At 46.4% G+C, this 17104-nt stretch overlaps 1 protein-coding gene across 1 annotated transcript in view; it reads left to right on the top strand.

The window, feature by feature from the left end:
- LOC139395848 (sodium-dependent dopamine transporter-like) overlaps nt 1-17104 on the top strand; it is a 38009-nt gene that overhangs the window by 15878 nt on the left and 5027 nt on the right. The window contains exons 6-12 of the mRNA XM_071143156.1: nt 1-17; nt 1820-1923; nt 4801-4925; nt 11631-11743; nt 12105-12233; nt 12798-12897; nt 16014-16114. The exon at nt 1-17 is cut by the window's left edge and continues 118 nt beyond it. Of these exons, the coding sequence (XP_070999257.1) occupies nt 1-17; nt 1820-1923; nt 4801-4925; nt 11631-11743; nt 12105-12233; nt 12798-12897; nt 16014-16114 (689 nt within the window). The remainder of the gene's footprint in view (nt 18-1819; nt 1924-4800; nt 4926-11630; nt 11744-12104; nt 12234-12797; nt 12898-16013; nt 16115-17104) is intronic.

The following is a 17104-nucleotide window of genomic DNA, read 5'->3' as shown; positions in this document are numbered from 1 at the left end:
GACTCTGTGAGCCTCAGGTAAGAATGGGGGAGAGGGAGGAGAGATAGAGAGACAGGAAGGAGTGAGAGAAACAGAAAGATAAAGATTGGGAGACTGAGAGAGAGAGAGAGAGAGCGAGAAAAAGAAAGAAAGAGAGAGAGACAGAGAAAGAGAGAAAGAAAGAGAGAAAGAAAGAAGGAGAAAGAGAGAGAGAGAGAGAGAGAGAGAGAGAGAGAGAGAGAGAGAGAGAGAGAAAAAAAGAAAGAAAGAGAGAGAGAGAGAAAGAGAGAAAGAAAGAAAGAAAGAAAGAAGGAGAGAGAGAGAGAGAGAGAGAGAGAGAGAGAGAGAGAGAGAGAGAGAGGACAAGAGCGAGATCGAAGGGGTGTATTCAGAGGTGATAAAAGTTTCCTTATTGAGTTTCACAGACACACTAGTATTACAGCTCTGGTCCAGTCCTTGTCTCTCACAGACACACTAGTTTTACAGCTCTGGTTGAGTCCTGGCCTAGAACAGAACAGCTCCTTGTCCCTCACAGACACACTAGTATTACAGCTCTGGTCCAGTCCTTGTCTCTCACAGACACACTAGTATTACAGCTCTGGTCCAGTCCTTGTCTCTCACAGACACACTGGTATACAGCTCTGGTCCAGTCCTTGTCTCTCACAGACACACTAGTATTACAGCTCTGGTCCAGTCCTTGTCTCTCACAGACACACTAGTATTACAGCTCTGGTCCAGTCCTTGTCTCTCACAGACACACTAGTATTACAGCTCTGGTCCAGTCCTTGTCTCTCACAGACACACTGGTATACAGCTCTGGTCCAGTCCTTGTCTCTCACAGACACACTAGTATTACAGCTCTGGTCCAGTCCTTGTCTCTCACAGACACACTGGTATTACAGCTCTGGTCCAGTCCTTGTCTCTCACAGACACACTAGTATTACAGCTCTGGTCCAGTCCTTGTCTCTCACAGACACACTAGTATTACAGTTCTGGTCCAGTCCTTGTCTCTGATGGGGACACCCTCCACCAGCTGAGACACCCTCCTGTTTAGGGAAAGGGGGGGGGGGGGTACCTAGTCAGTTGCATTCAACTGAAATGTGTCTTCCTGCATTTAACCCAGTCAGAGAGGTGCAGGTTGCTGCCTCAATCAACATCCACAGCGCCAGGGGAACAGTGGGTCAACTGCCTTGTTCAGGGGAACAGTGGGTTAACTGCCTGTTCAGGGGAACAGTGGGTTAACTGCCTTGTTCAGGGGAACAGTGGGTTAACTGCCTTGTTCAGGGACAGAATGACAGATTTTTAACCTCGTCAGCTTGGTGATTCGATCCAGCAATCTCGCTCTAACCACTAGGCTACCTGCATATATATATATACTGTATACACATTGTGTGCGTGTGTTTATGTGTGTGTGTGAGAGAGATATGCTGATGTTTATTTCTGTATTTTAACGCCACAGGTAGTCATTTAGTGCAGGAAAATAAAAGGTTCGTCATAAACAATTTAATATTTCAGTGTCCATGAAATCCCGACTGATGAAATGTATATATGAATCATTTGCCTTAATAAGGGCGCTGTAAGACTCTCCAGCTGTCCCCCCCCCCCCCCCCTTCCCCTCCAGTAGCAACGCACACGACCGCTAAGGACTCAAAGCAACAATTTGAGAATTAGATTAGACACATGCATGCAGCAACAATTTGCTAAATTACCCCGTATTCACAAGTGTCTTTCATCTTTCTGTTGAATGAGTTTCCTGCAATTATCTCTAATAACAGCCTTCTCTCCCCCCCCCCCCCCCTGTGTCTTTTGTCCTCTGTCCCCTGGCTGTTTGTTGTGGTAGGTCTGGATAGACGCTGCCACTCAGATCTGCTTCTCTTTGGGAGTCGGGTTTGGTGTGCTAATAGCGTTCTCCAGCTATAACAAATTCAGCAACAACTGCTATAGGTAAAGTAGAAGCACAGAACAAAACCAGGGGTTCCGTGTCCCAAATAACACCCTATTCACTATACAGTGCACTACTTTAGACTAGGACCCATAGGGCTCTGGTTGAAAGTAGTGCACTGCGTAGGGAATAGGGTGCTATTTGGTATGCTACCCCTCAGTGTTGATAGTCTCTATTAGAGAGGCGAACAGAGGTGACAAACTGCTGCTGAGCTGGTGAATTACAATACCTTTGAAGGCCCTTACCTACTGGCCATGTCTATAACACCAGTCTGTTCTATAGAGGACAGTAATACCTACTGGTCATGTCTATAACACCAGTCTGTTCTATAGAGGACAGTAATACCTACTGGTCATGTCTATAACACCAGTCTGTTCTATAGAGGACAGTAATACCTACTGGTCATGTCTATAACACCAGTCTGTTCTATAGAGGACAGTAATACCTACTGGTCATGTCTATAACACCAGTCTGTTCTATAGAGGACAGTAATACCTACTGGTCATGTCTATAACACCAGTCTGTTCTATAGAGGACAGTAATACCTACTGGTCATGTCTATAACACCAGTCTGTTCTATAGAGGACAGTAATATCTACTGGTAATGTCTATAACACCAGTCTGTTCTATAGAGGACAGTAATACCTACTGGTCATGTCTATAACACCAGTCTGTTCTATAGAGGACAGTAATACCTACTGGTCATGTCTATAACACCAGTCTGTTCTATAGAGGACAGTAATACCTACTGGTCATGTCTATAACACCAGTCTGTTCTATAGAGGACAGTAATACCTACTGGTCATGTCTATAACACCAGTCTGTTCTATAGAGGACAGTAATACCTACTGGTCATGTCTATAACACCAGTCTGTTCTATAGAGGACAGTAATACATACAGGTCAGGTCTATAACACCAGTCTGTTCTATAGAGGACAGTAATACCTACTGGTCATGTCTATAACACCAGTCTGTTCTATAGAGGACAGTGATACCTACTGGTCATGTCTATAACACCAGTCTGTTCTATAGAGGACAGTAATACCTACTGGTCATGTCTATAACACCAGTCTGTTCTATAGAGGACAGCAATACCTACTGGTCATGTCTATAACACCAGTCTGTTCTATAGAGGACAGTAATACCTACTGGTCATGTCTATAACACCAGTCTGTTCTATAGAGGACAGTAATACCTACTGGTCATGTCTATAACACCAGTCTGTTCTATAGAGGACAGTAATACCTACTGGTCATGTCTATAACACCAGTCTGTTCTATAGAGGACAGTAATACCTACTGGTCATGTCTATAACACCAGTCTGTTCTATAGAGGACAGTAATACCTACTGGTCATGTCTATAACACCAGTCTGTTCTATAGAGGACAGTAATACCTATTGGTCATGTCTATAACACCAGTCTGTTCTATAGAGGACAGTAATATCTACTGACCATGTCTATAACACCAGTCTGTTCTATAGAGGACAGTAATACCTACTGGTCATGTCTATAACACCAGTCTGTTCTACAGAGGACAGTAATACCTACTGGTCATGTCTTAAACACCAGTCTGTTCTACAGAGGACAGTAATACCTACTGGTCATGTCTATAACACCAGTCTGTTCTATAGAGGACAGTAATACCTACTGGTCATGTCTATAACACCAGTCTGTTCTATAGAGGACAGTAATACCTACTGGTCATGTCTATAACACCAGTCTGTTCTATAGAGGACAGTAATACCTACTGGTCATGTCTATAACACCAGTCTGTTCTATAGAGGACAGTAATACCTACTGGTCATGTCTATAACACCAGTCTGTTCTATAGAGGACAGTAATACCTACTGGTCATGTCTATAACACCAGTCTGTTCTATAGAGGACAGTAATACCTACTGGTCATGTCTATAACACCAGTCTGTTCTGTAGAGGACAGTAATACCTACTGGTCATGTCTATAACACCAGTCTGTTCTATAGAGGACAGTAATACCTACTGGTCATGTCTATAACACCAGTCTGTTCTGTAGAGGACAGTAATACCTACTGGTCATGTCTATAACACCAGTCTGTTCTATAGAGGACAGTAATACCTACTGGTCATGTCTATAACATAAGTCTGTTCTATAGAGGACAGTAATACCTACTGGCCATGTCTATAACACCAGTCTGTTCTATAGAGGACAGTAATACCTACTGGTCATGTCTATAACACCAGTCTGTTCTATAGAGGACAGTAATACCTACTGGTCATGTCTATAACACCAGTCTGTTCTGTAGAGGACAGTAATACCTACTGGTCATGTCTATAACATAAGTCTGTTCTGTAGAGGACAGTAATACCTACTGGCCATGTCTATAACACCAGTCTGTTCTGTAGAGGACAGTAATACCTACTGGTCATGTCTATAACACCAGTCTGTTCTATAGAGGACAGTAATACCTACTGACCATGTCTATAACACCAGTCTGTTCTATAGAGGACAGTAATACCAACTGGTCATGTCTATAACACCAGTCTGTTCTATAGAGGACAGTAATACCTACTGACCATGTCTATAACACCAGTCTGTTCTATAGAGGAAAGTAATACCTACTGGTCATGTCTATAACACCAGTCTGTTCTATAGAGGACAGTAATACCTACTGGTCATGTCTATAACACCAGTCTGTTCTATAGAGGACAGTAATACCTACTGTCATGTCTATAACACCAGTCTGTTCTATAGAGGACAGTAATACCTACTGGTCATGTCTATAACACCAGTCTGTTCTATAGAGGACAGTAATACCTACTGGTCATGTCTATAATACCAGTCTATTCTAGATCTACCAGGTATATGAATATGTTCTTGTCATCTTCACTCTCTCTTCCAGAGATGCCATCATCACCAGTTCCATCAACTCCCTGACCAGCTTCTTCTCCGGCTTCGTCATCTTCTCCTTCCTGGGTTACATGTCCCATAAACACAGCGTGCCATTGGACAAGGTGGCCACAGACGGTCAGTAGTCGTAATGTTCTGGACAAGGTGGCCACAGACGGTCAGTATTCTTAGTGTTCTGGACAAGGTGACCACAGGCGGTCAGTATTCTTAGTGTTCTGGACAAGGTGACCACAGACGGTCAGTATTCTTAGTGTTCGGGACAAGGTGGCCACAGACGGTCAGTATTCTTAGTGTTCTGGACAAGGCGGCCACAGACGGTCAGTATTCGTAATGTTTTGGACAAGGTGGCCACAGACGGTCAGTATTCTTAGTGTTCTGGACAAGGTGGCCACAGACGGTCAGTATTCTTAGTGTTCTGGACAAGGTGGCCACAGACGGTCAGTGTTCGTAATGTTTTGGACAAGGTGGCCACAAACGGTCAGTATTCTTAGTGTTCTGGACAAGGTGACCACAGACGGTCAGTATTCTTAGTGTTCTGGACAAGGTGTTCACAGACGGTCAGTATTCGTAATGTTTTGGACAAGGTGGCCACAGACGGTCAGTATTCTTAGTGTTCTGGACAAGGTGGCCACAGACGGTCAGTATTCTTAGTGTTCTGGACAAGGTGACCACAGACGGTCAGTATTCTTAGTGTTCTGGAAAAGGTGACCACAGACGGTCAGTATTCTTAGTGTTCTGGACAAGGTGGCCACAGACGGTCAGTATTCTTAGTGTTCTGGACAAGGTGGCCACAGACGGTCAGTATTCGTAATGTTTTGGACAAGGTGGCCACAGACGGTCAGTATTCTTAGTGTTCTGGACAAGGTGGCCACAGATGGTCAGTATTCTTAGTGTTCTGGACAAGGTGGCCACAGACGGTCAGTATTCTTAGTGTTCTGGACAAGGTGACCACAGACGGTCAGTATTCTTAGTGTTCTGGACAACGTGGCCACAGACGGTCAGTATTCGTAATGTTTTGGACAAGGTGGCCACAGACGGTCAGTATTCTTAGTGTTCTGGACAAGGTGACCACAGACGGTCAGTATTCTTAGTGTTCTGGACAAGGTGGCCACAGACGGTCCGTATTCTTAGTGTTCTGGACAAGGTGGCCACAGACGGTCAGTATTCTTAGTGTTCTGGACAAGGTGACCACAGACGGTCAGTATTCTTAGTGTTCTGGACAAGGTGTCCACAGACGGTCAGTATTCGTAATGTTCTGGACAAGGTGGCCACAGACGGTCAGTATTCTTAGTGTTCTGGACAAGCTGGCCACAGACGGTCAGTATTCTTAGTGTTCTGGACAAGGTGACCACAGAAGGTCAGTATTCTTAGTGTTCTGGACAAGGTGACCACAGATGGTCAGTATTCTTAGTGTTCTGGACAAGGTGACCACAGATGGTCAGTAGTCTTAGTGTTCTGGACAAGGTGGCCACAGATGGTCAGTATTCTTAGTGTTCTGGACAAGGTGACCACAGATGGTCAGTATTCTTAGTGTTCTGGACAAGGTGGCCACAGACGGTCAGTATTCGTAATGTTTTGGACAAGGTGGCCACAGACGGTCAGTATTCTTAGTGTTCTGGACAAGGTGACCACAGACGGTCAGTATTCTTAGTGTTCTGGACAAGGTGACCACAGACGGTCAGTATTCTTAGTGTTCTGGACAAAGTGGCCACAGACGGTCAGTATTCGTAATGTTTTGGACAAGGTGGCCACAGACGGTCAGTATTCTTAGTGTTCTGGACAAGGTGACCACAGACGGTCAGTATTCTTAGTGTTCTGGACAAGGTGGCCACAGACGGTCCGTATTCTTAGTGTTCTGGACAAGGTGGCCACAGACGGTCAGTATTCTTAGTGTTCTGGACAAGGTGACCACAGACGGTCAGTATTCTTAGTGTTCTGGACAAGGTGACCACAGACGGTCAGTATTCGTAATGTTCTGGACAAGGTGGCCACAGACGGTCAGTATTCTTAGTGTTCTGGACAAGCTGGCCACAGACGGTCAGTATTCTTAGTGTTCTGGACAAGGTGACCACAGATGGTCAGTATTCTTAGTGTTCTGGACAAGGTGACCACAGATGGTCAGTAGTCTTAGTGTTCTGGACAAGGTGGCCACAGATGGTCAGTATTCTTAGTGTTCTGGACAAGGTGACCACAGATGGTCAGTATTCTTAGTGTTCTGGACAAGGTGACCACAGATGGTCAGTATTCTTAGTGTTCTGGACAAGGTGACCACATAGGGTCAGTATTCTTAGTGTTCTGGACAAGGTGACCACATAGGGTCAGTATTCTTAGTGTTCTGGACAAGGTGACCACATAGGGTCAGTAGTCTTAGTGTTCTGGACAAGGTGACCACATAGGGTCAGTATTCTTAGTGTTCTGGACAAGGTGACCACAGATGGTCAGTATTCTTAGTGTTCTGGACAAGGTGGCCACAGACGGTCAGTATTCGTAATGTTCTGGACAAGGTGGCCACAGACGGTCAGTATTCTTAGTGTTCTGGACAAGGTGGCCACAGACGGTCAGTATTCTTAGTGTTCTGGACAAGGTGACCACAGACGGTCAGTATTCTTAGTGTTCTGGAAAAGGTGACCACAGACGGTCAGTATTCTTAGTGTTCTGGACAAGGTGGCCACAGACGGTCAGTATTCTTAGTGTTCTGGACAAGGTGGCCACAGACGGTCAGTATTCGTAATGTTTTGGACAAGGTGGCCACAGACGGTCAGTATTCTTAGTGTTCTGGACAAGGTGGCCACAGATGGTCAGTATTCTTAGTGTTCTGGACAAGGTGGCCACAGACGGTCAGTATTCTTAGTGTTCTGGACAAGGTGACCACAGACGGTCAGTATTCTTAGTGTTCTGGACAAAGTGGCCACAGACGGTCAGTATTCGTAATGTTTTGGACAAGGTGGCCACAGACGGTCAGTATTCTTAGTGTTCTGGACAAGGTGACCACAGACGGTCAGTATTCTTAGTGTTCTGGACAAGGTGGCCACAGACGGTCCGTATTCTTAGTGTTCTGGACAAGGTGGCCACAGACGGTCAGTATTCTTAGTGTTCTGGACAAGGTGACCACAGACGGTCAGTATTCTTAGTGTTCTGGACAAGGTGACCACAGACGGTCAGTATTCGTAATGTTCTGGACAAGGTGGCCACAGACGGTCAGTATTCTTAGTGTTCTGGACAAGCTGGCCACAGACGGTCAGTATTCTTAGTGTTCTGGACAAGGTGACCACAGAAGGTCAGTATTCTTAGTGTTCTGGACAAGGTGACCACAGATGGTCAGTATTCTTAGTGTTCTGGACAAGGTGACCACAGATGGTCAGTAGTCTTAGTGTTCTGGACAAGGTGGCCACAGATGGTCAGTATTCTTAGTGTTCTGGACAAGGTGACCACAGATGGTCAGTATTCTTAGTGTTCTGGACAAGGTGGCCACAGACGGTCAGTATTCGTAATGTTTTGGACAAGGTGGCCACAGACGGTCAGTATTCTTAGTGTTCTGGACAAGGTGACCACAGACGGTCAGTATTCTTAGTGTTCTGGACAAGGTGACCACAGACGGTCAGTATTCTTAGTGTTCTGGACAAAGTGGCCACAGACGGTCAGTATTCGTAATGTTTTGGACAAGGTGGCCACAGACGGTCAGTATTCTTAGTGTTCTGGACAAGGTGACCACAGACGGTCAGTATTCTTAGTGTTCTGGACAAGGTGGCCACAGACGGTCCGTATTCTTAGTGTTCTGGACAAGGTGGCCACAGACGGTCAGTATTCTTAGTGTTCTGGACAAGGTGACCACAGACGGTCAGTATTCTTAGTGTTCTGGACAAGGTGACCACAGACGGTCAGTATTCGTAATGTTCTGGACAAGGTGGCCACAGACGGTCAGTATTCTTAGTGTTCTGGACAAGCTGGCCACAGACGGTCAGTATTCTTAGTGTTCTGGACAAGGTGACCACAGATGGTCAGTATTCTTAGTGTTCTGGACAAGGTGACCACAGATGGTCAGTAGTCTTAGTGTTCTGGACAAGGTGGCCACAGATGGTCAGTATTCTTAGTGTTCTGGACAAGGTGACCACAGATGGTCAGTATTCTTAGTGTTCTGGACAAGGTGACCACAGATGGTCAGTATTCTTAGTGTTCTGGACAAGGTGACCACATAGGGTCAGTATTCTTAGTGTTCTGGACAAGGTGACCACATAGGGTCAGTATTCTTAGTGTTCTGGACAAGGTGACCACATAGGGTCAGTAGTCTTAGTGTTCTGGACAAGGTGACCACATAGGGTCATTATTCTTAGTGTTCTGGACAAGGTGACCACAGATGGTCAGTATTCTTAGTGTTCTGGACAAGGTGGCCACAGACGGTCAGTATTCTTAGTGTTCTGGACAAGGTGGCCACAGATGGTCAGTATTCTTAGTGTTCTGGACAAGGTGACCACATAGGGTCAGTATTCTTAGTGTTCTGGACAAGGTGACCACAGATGGTCAGTATTCTTAGTGTTCTGGACAAGGTGGCCACAGACGGTCAGTATTCGTAATGTTCTGGACAAGGTGGCCACAGACGGTCAGTATTCTTAGTGTTCTGGACAAGGTGGCCACAGACGGTCAGTATTCTTAGTGTTCTGGACAAGGTGACCACAGACGGTCAGTATTCTTAGTGTTCTGGAAAAGGTGACCACAGACGGTCAGTATTCTTAGTGTTCTGGACAAGGTGGCCACAGATGGTCAGTATTCTTAGTGTTCTGGACAAGGTGGCCACAGACGGTCAGTATTCTTAGTGTTCTGGACAAGGTGACCACAGACGGTCAGTATTCTTAGTGTTCTGGACAAAGTGGCCACAGACGGTCAGTATTCGTAATGTTTTGGACAAGGTGGCCACAGACGGTCAGTATTCTTAGTGTTCTGGACAAGGTGACCACAGACGGTCAGTATTCTTAGTGTTCTGGACAAGGTGGCCACAGACGGTCCGTATTCTTAGTGTTCTGGACAAGGTGGCCACAGACGGTCAGTATTCTTAGTGTTCTGGACAAGGTGACCACAGACGGTCAGTATTCTTAGTGTTCTGGACAAGGTGACCACAGACGGTCAGTATTCGTAATGTTCTGGACAAGGTGGCCACAGACGGTCAGTATTCTTAGTGTTCTGGACAAGCTGGCCACAGACGGTCAGTATTCTTAGTGTTCTGGACAAGGTGACCACAGAAGGTCAGTATTCTTAGTGTTCTGGACAAGGTGACCACAGATGGTCAGTATTCTTAGTGTTCTGGACAAGGTGACCACAGATGGTCAGTAGTCTTAGTGTTCTGGACAAGGTGGCCACAGATGGTCAGTATTCTTAGTGTTCTGGACAAGGTGACCACAGATGGTCAGTATTCTTAGTGTTCTGGACAAGGTGGCCACAGACGGTCAGTATTCGTAATGTTTTGGACAAGGTGGCCACAGACGGTCAGTATTCTTAGTGTTCTGGACAAGGTGACCACAGACGGTCAGTATTCTTAGTGTTCTGGACAAGGTGACCACAGACGGTCAGTATTCTTAGTGTTCTGGACAAAGTGGCCACAGACGGTCAGTATTCGTAATGTTTTGGACAAGGTGGCCACAGACGGTCAGTATTCTTAGTGTTCTGGACAAGGTGACCACAGACGGTCAGTATTCTTAGTGTTCTGGACAAGGTGGCCACAGACGGTCAGTATTCTTAGTGTTCTGGACAAGGTGACCACAGACGGTCAGTATTCTTAGTGTTCTGGACAAGGTGACCACAGACGGTCAGTATTCGTAATGTTCTGGACAAGGTGGCCACAGACGGTCAGTATTCTTAGTGTTCTGGACAAGCTGGCCACAGACGGTCAGTATTCTTAGTGTTCTGGACAAGGTGACCACAGATGGTCAGTATTCTTAGTGTTCTGGACAAGGTGACCACAGATGGTCAGTAGTCTTAGTGTTCTGGACAAGGTGGCCACAGAAGGTCAGTATTCTTAGTGTTCTGGACAAGGTGACCACAGATGGTCAGTATTCTTAGTGTTCTGGACAAGGTGACCACAGATGGTCAGTATTCTTAGTGTTCTGGACAAGGTGACCACATAGGGTCAGTATTCTTAGTGTTCTGGACAAGGTGACCACATAGGGTCAGTATTCTTAGTGTTCTGGACAAGGTGACCACATAGGGTCAGTAGTCTTAGTGTTCTGGACAAGGTGACCACATAGGGTCAGTATTCTTAGTGTTCTGGACAAGGTGACCACAGATGGTCAGTATTCTTAGTGTTCTGGACAAGGTGGCCACAGACGGTCAGTATTCTTAGTGTTCTGGACAAGGTGGCCACAGATGGTCAGTATTCTTAGTGTTCTGGACAAGGTGACCACATAGGGTCAGTATTCTTAATGCTTCGCACTCTTTTCTCAGATAACGTTGGAGACCTGAAGTGATTGTTTTGTTCTTTATAAAAAAATAGTTAGATGTATTGACATTTCCAATAGATTTTTCCGCCAATCATTATTTGTGTGATGGGATCTCTAAATTGATGTCATGTCCACTTGTCTTTATGACGTGCAATATTAAATGTTGTTTATCTATCAAAATGTTTAGCAAAAAAATGTGCTCTGGTCTTGGTGTCAGGGCTGATTGGAAATCTATATGTGTTTATCAGCACAAATCAATCATGTGGTCTACATTGTCACCGCTGTTAATTAAACAAATGTTGGGTTTGCTGCGTTCTTCAGACACGTCTCCCATCACAAAATAGATGTTTGATTAACACGAGATCATTCATCTGTGTTGTTGTGTCCCATACAGGTCCTGGTCTGGTGTTCATCATCTACCCAGAGGCCATTGCAACATTACCAGGGTCATCAGTGTGGGCCGTCATCTTCTTCATCATGCTGCTGACTCTGGGCATCGACAGTGCTGTGAGTACACCGCTCACCATTATAGAACAAACTATGAACTGATCAACCTCCAGTTTCTGAGGTGGCAACATGCTATAGGCTAGTGGTGACAAACCCTACTCCTGGGGAGCTAATAGGTGTGCAGGCTTTTGGTCCGACCCAGCAGGATCAGGGCTGGCTAATCCTGCTATAGGTAAAGTGCACAGACCAATTTCAGCTAAATTATGGTGTTCTATGTTTTGTGTTCTGTGTTCTGTGTTCTGTGTTCTCTGTTCTGTGCTCTGTGCTCTGTGTTCTGTGTTCTGTGTTCTCTGTTCTGTGCTCTGTGTTCTGTGTTCTGTGCTCTGCGTTCTGTGTTCTGTGCTCTGTCTCTGGTCTCTAGATGGGAGGGATGGAGTCAGTGATCACAGGATTGATGGATGAGTTCAAGTTTCTCCATAAACACCGGGAACTCTTCACCCTCTTCATCGTTGTGTCCACCTTCCTCATCTCACTGTTCTGTGTCACTAATGTAAGTGGACGAAAAAGATGTGTGTGTAAAGTTATTCCTCAAGCATCTAAGGAATTTGCATGAATGACACATGGCTAATATAAGAGACATCAAATGGAATCTCTCCTCTCTTCTACCCTCTCCTCTCCTCTCCTCTCCTCTCCTCTCCTCTCCTCTCCTCTCCTCCCATCTCCTCTCCTCTCCTCTCCCCTCTCCTCTCCTCTCCTCTCCTCTCCTCTCCTCTCCTCTCCTCTCCTCTCCTCTCCTCTCTTCTACCCTTTCCTCTCCTCTTCTCTCCTCTCCTCTCCTCTCCTCTCCTCTCCTCTCCTCTCCTCTCCTCTCCTCTCTTCTACCCTCTCCTCTCCTCTCCTCTCCTCTCCTCTCCTCTCCTCTCCTCTCCTCTCCTCTACCCTCTCCTCTCCTCTCCTCTCCTCTCCTCTCCTCTCCTCTCCTCTCTTCTACACTCTCCTCTCCTCTCCTCTCCTCTCCTCTCCTCTCTTCTACCCTCTCCTCTCCTCTCCTCTCCTCTCCCCTCCTCTCCTCTCCTCTCCTCTCTCCTCTCCTCTCCTCTCCTCTCCTCTCCAGGGTGGTATCTATGTGTTCACTCTGCTGGACCATTTTGCTGCCGGGACATCCATTCTCTTTGGAGTGCTTATTGAGGCCATCGGCATCGCCTGGTTCTACGGTGAGGAGGGGAGAGGAGGTGGGGGGAGGATGGGAGAGGAGGAGCAGGAGGAGGGGGTGAGGAGTAAGGAGGGAGGAGGAGGGAGGGAGGAGGTGAGGAGTGAGGAGGGAGGAGGAGGGAGGGAGGAGGAGGAGGAGGTGAGAAAGGAGAAGGAGGGAGGGAGGAGGTGAGGATTGAGGAGTGAGGAGGGAGGGAGGAGGAGGAGGTGAGGAGTGAGGAGGGAGGAAGAGGTGAGGAGGGGAGACTCTTAGCTCTTCATGGCCATCCAAGCTGATGTCCTATTAGGCCATTGATAGGGTCTGATGGGATATCAGTCTGGATCTTCCTCTGCTGTGCCGCCATGCAACACTACCTCATTAGCTGTCAGAGGACCAGGAGGTAAAAAGCCTGTCTCTGGTGTGTTTCTGCCACTCAGAGTGTATGGTTCATATGACTATTTAGAGTTTAGGTGTTTGGAGTGGACAGAGACACATTACATACAAACAATAGTGTATTGATATTGAATATCTGAGGTCAACATCCCAGTCTGTGGTGTAAAGATTGATGGGTTTTTTTTTTGGGGGGGGGGGGGGGGGGGTCTGTTGTGGTTCTGATGATACTTGGATGTCAGAAATATAAGCTAGGCCCGATGGAAGATTCCCTTGTGCCGTGTCTTTCAATTCTAACTTAAAGGGATAGTACACCCAAAATGACAAAACGACACATTGGTTTCCTAACCCCGTAAAACAGTCTACGGTCGAGGTATGACATCAATCCATACTTTGGTGTTTATTTCCCCTGGCACTGTTTCCGCGCGCTAACGCGTTAGCATCTGTGTCACAAATCCCATTCAAGTCGTGGCTACCGATAGTAGCGTTTCTCTAGCATCCTTTTCAAATCAGCCCAAAGTATCTCAAATTGATTGTGGAGGCCCAACAAAGTCCCTTATAAGATAGTTTTCTATCCAAGTGACGCCAGAATATAAAAAAATCGGGCATAATACGCATAAAAACAAAATGCTAATTTTGCCGCCAGAGGTGTGTTTACATTACATTGACTTGTTGCAGATAGACGGCTGTGTGTGATGATGCAGTGCACATTAAATTAACTTCTGATGTTCAATTCCCATGTACTGAAACAAAAAATGGATTCCCATCACATTTTCAACCTTACTGACGATTTTGTCACAACAAATGTGACGTTATATGGTATGTGTGTCGGGCGGGGCAGGGATGTGTGTGTCTGTGTGTGTGTGTGTGTGTGTGTGTGTGTGTGTGTGTGTGCCCACTCTGGTCTTGACACGTGTGCTCTAGTCAACAGTGCAGGTAGAGGTATCTCCTTCAGAGATAATCTAGCCAACAGTGCAGGTAGGCTACCTTCAGAGATAATCTAGTCAACAGTGCAGGTAGGCTACCTTCAGAGATAATCTAGTCAACAGTGCAGGTAGAGGTATCTCCTTCAGAGATAATCTAGCCAACAGTGCAGGTAGGCTACCTTCAGAGATAATCTAGTCAACAGTGCAGGTAGGCTACCTTCAGAGATAATCTAGTCAACAGTGCAGGTAGGCTACCTTCAGAGATAATCTACTCAACAGTGCAGGTAGGCTACCTTCAGAGATAATCTAGTCAACAGTGCAGGTAGGCTACCTTCAGAGATAATCTAGTCAACAGTGCAGGTAGAGGTATCTCCTTCAGAGATAATCTAGCCAACAGTGCAGGTAGGCTACCTTCAGAGATAATCTACTCAACAGTGCAGGTAGGCTACCTTCAGAGATAATCTAGTCAACAGTGCAGGTAGGCTACCTTCAGAGATAATCTAGTCAACAGTGCAGGTAGGCTACCTTCAGAGATACTCTACTCAACAGTGCAGGTAGGCTACCTTCAGAGATAATCTAGTCAACAGTGCGGGTAGAGGTATCTCCTTCAGAGATAATTAATGGATAAGAGATAGATTTGTATTTGTCAAACGGCAGCCAAGCCTCAATCATCACCAGAATAAGACCCTCAGTGTTTATCGAAAAGGCTCATTAAAAGCTCATCACCGTATTTTTGTCTTTCCTTTACACTTTCTTGTGTGACACTACAGTACGACAAGCAACTTGCTTTGCTCAGACAACATTGAAGTTATCTGAAAGCCCACAGGCATTTTACAGCAACGTCTCCAGAGTGAATTCAGGTTAAAAAAAAGAACGTCTCCAAAGCTCACTTCTGGTTTAGACTGCTAGTCTGATCTACTATACTGCTGGTCAGGGGGTCCAGACAGTGCTGTGTGTGTGTGTGTGTGTGTGTGTGTGTGTGTGTGTGTGTGTGTGTGTGTGTGTGTGTGTGTGTGTGTGTGTGTGTGTGTGTGTGTGTGTGTGTGTGTGTGTGTGTGTGCGTGTGCATTCATGTGTATGTCTAACCAGCCTTGTGGCTCGGGGGTCAGTGTGGTCAGCTTGCTGCCCTGCCGTGGTGGCCTCAGCCTGGGAGGGCAGACTACTTTAGCCTCAGGCTTCTCCGGGCCTTTTCCCTGGCTCCATCTCTACTGACAGGTGGCTGTGGCACCCTGTGCCCTCCACAGGAACAGCTGCCTGCTCTCCATAGGCTCCAGTCACATTGGGATTATGCCTGGGCTTTGAGAAGTGCCTCCCAGGCAAGGAACAAAGAGAGAAGGTTGAGTGAGGAGAAGCCTAGATGAGGAAAGGAACTGGATGCTGGTGATATTAAACATGCTACCAGAATGTTAATATCCTTGTATTTCCAATGGACTGTCGTTTCCCCAGAACGAGAGAACACAAAGACAACTATTGCTAATCCTCAAGGCTTCCTGTCTGCTGTGGTAGAAACCTCCCCTTTCCCTCTCTTTGCTCTGTGAATGACAACTCAAGGGTTTTGATCAGGTTAAGGGTTCAATTCGAATTGAAGGTAGTCAATTCAGAAAGTGATTTGATTTTAAACTTCAAAAATGAAAAGAAAACCTTTTAAAAATAAATAGCTTTTACTTTTAAGTCTATTGACAATCGATGGTCTTTAAAAAAAATTAAAAATAAAAAAAACTTCCTGAATTGACAGCTTCCAATTTGAATTGACCCCAACCCTGGTTATAATGATGAACCGTCACACGTTTTTCACTGCTACTGTTTGAACTCTTCCCTTCAGGAGTGGATCGGTTCAGTGACGACATCGAGGAGATGATCGGACAGAGACCAGGCCTGTACTGGAGACTGTGCTGGAAGTTTGTCAGCCCGTGCTTCCTCCTGGTGAGTTCATGAAGAGAGAAACACCTGGGTCAAACATGTCAAGTATTTTTTAGTTTACCTGGTGCAAAATGGAACCAGGTGAATAGTCCACATGCAGCTCTCAGTCATGCACACCAAGCTCCATGCAGCTCTCAGTCATGCACACCAAGGTCCATGCATCTCTCAGTCATGCACACCAAGGTCCATGCAGCTCTCAGTCATGCACACCAAGGTCCATGCAGCTCTCAGTCATGCACACCAAGGTCCATGCAGCTCTCAGTCATGCACACCAAGGTCCATGCAGCTCTCAGTCATGCACGCCAAGGTCCATGCAGCTCTCAGTCATGCACACCAAGGTCCATGCAGCTCTCAGTCATGCACACCAAGGTCCATGCAGCTCTCAGTCATGCACACCAAGGTCCATGCAGCTCTCAGTCATGCACACCAAGGTCCATGCAGCTCTCAGTCATGCACACCAAGGTCCATGCAGCTCTCAGTCATGCACACCAAGGTCCATGCAGCTCTCAGTCATGCACACCAAGGTCCATGCAGCTCTCAGTCATGCACACCAATGTCCATGCAGCTCTCAGTCATGCACACCAAGGTCCATGCAGCTCTCAGTCATGCACACCAAGGTCCATGCAGCTCTCAGTCACGCACACCAAGGTCCATGCAGCTCTCAGTCATGCACACCAAGGTCCATGCAGCTCTCAGTCACGCACACCAAGGTCCATGCAGCTCTCAGTCATGCACACCAAGGTCCATGCAGCTCTCAGTCATGCACACCAAAGTCCATGCAGCTCTCAGTCATGCACACCAAGGTCCATGCAGCTCTCAGTCATGCACACCAAGGTTTGCTAGCTTCAGTAGAGGCTAGTCCAGGCTAGTCCATAAGTGTCCTTATGACAGCTCTCAGTCATGCACACCAAGGTCTAGGCACTAACTACAGTTTGCTAGCTTCAGTAGAGGCTAGTCCATAAGTGTCCTTATGACAGCTCTCAGTCATGCACA

The sequence above is a fragment of the Oncorhynchus clarkii genome, unplaced genomic scaffold (genome assembly GCF_045791955.1).
Source record: "Oncorhynchus clarkii lewisi isolate Uvic-CL-2024 unplaced genomic scaffold, UVic_Ocla_1.0 unplaced_contig_10506_pilon_pilon, whole genome shotgun sequence".
NCBI classification, from domain to species: domain Eukaryota; kingdom Metazoa; phylum Chordata; class Actinopteri; order Salmoniformes; family Salmonidae; genus Oncorhynchus; species Oncorhynchus clarkii.
The sequence above is the reverse complement of the archived record's forward strand: the minus strand, read 5'-3'. Positions and strand labels throughout refer to the sequence as shown.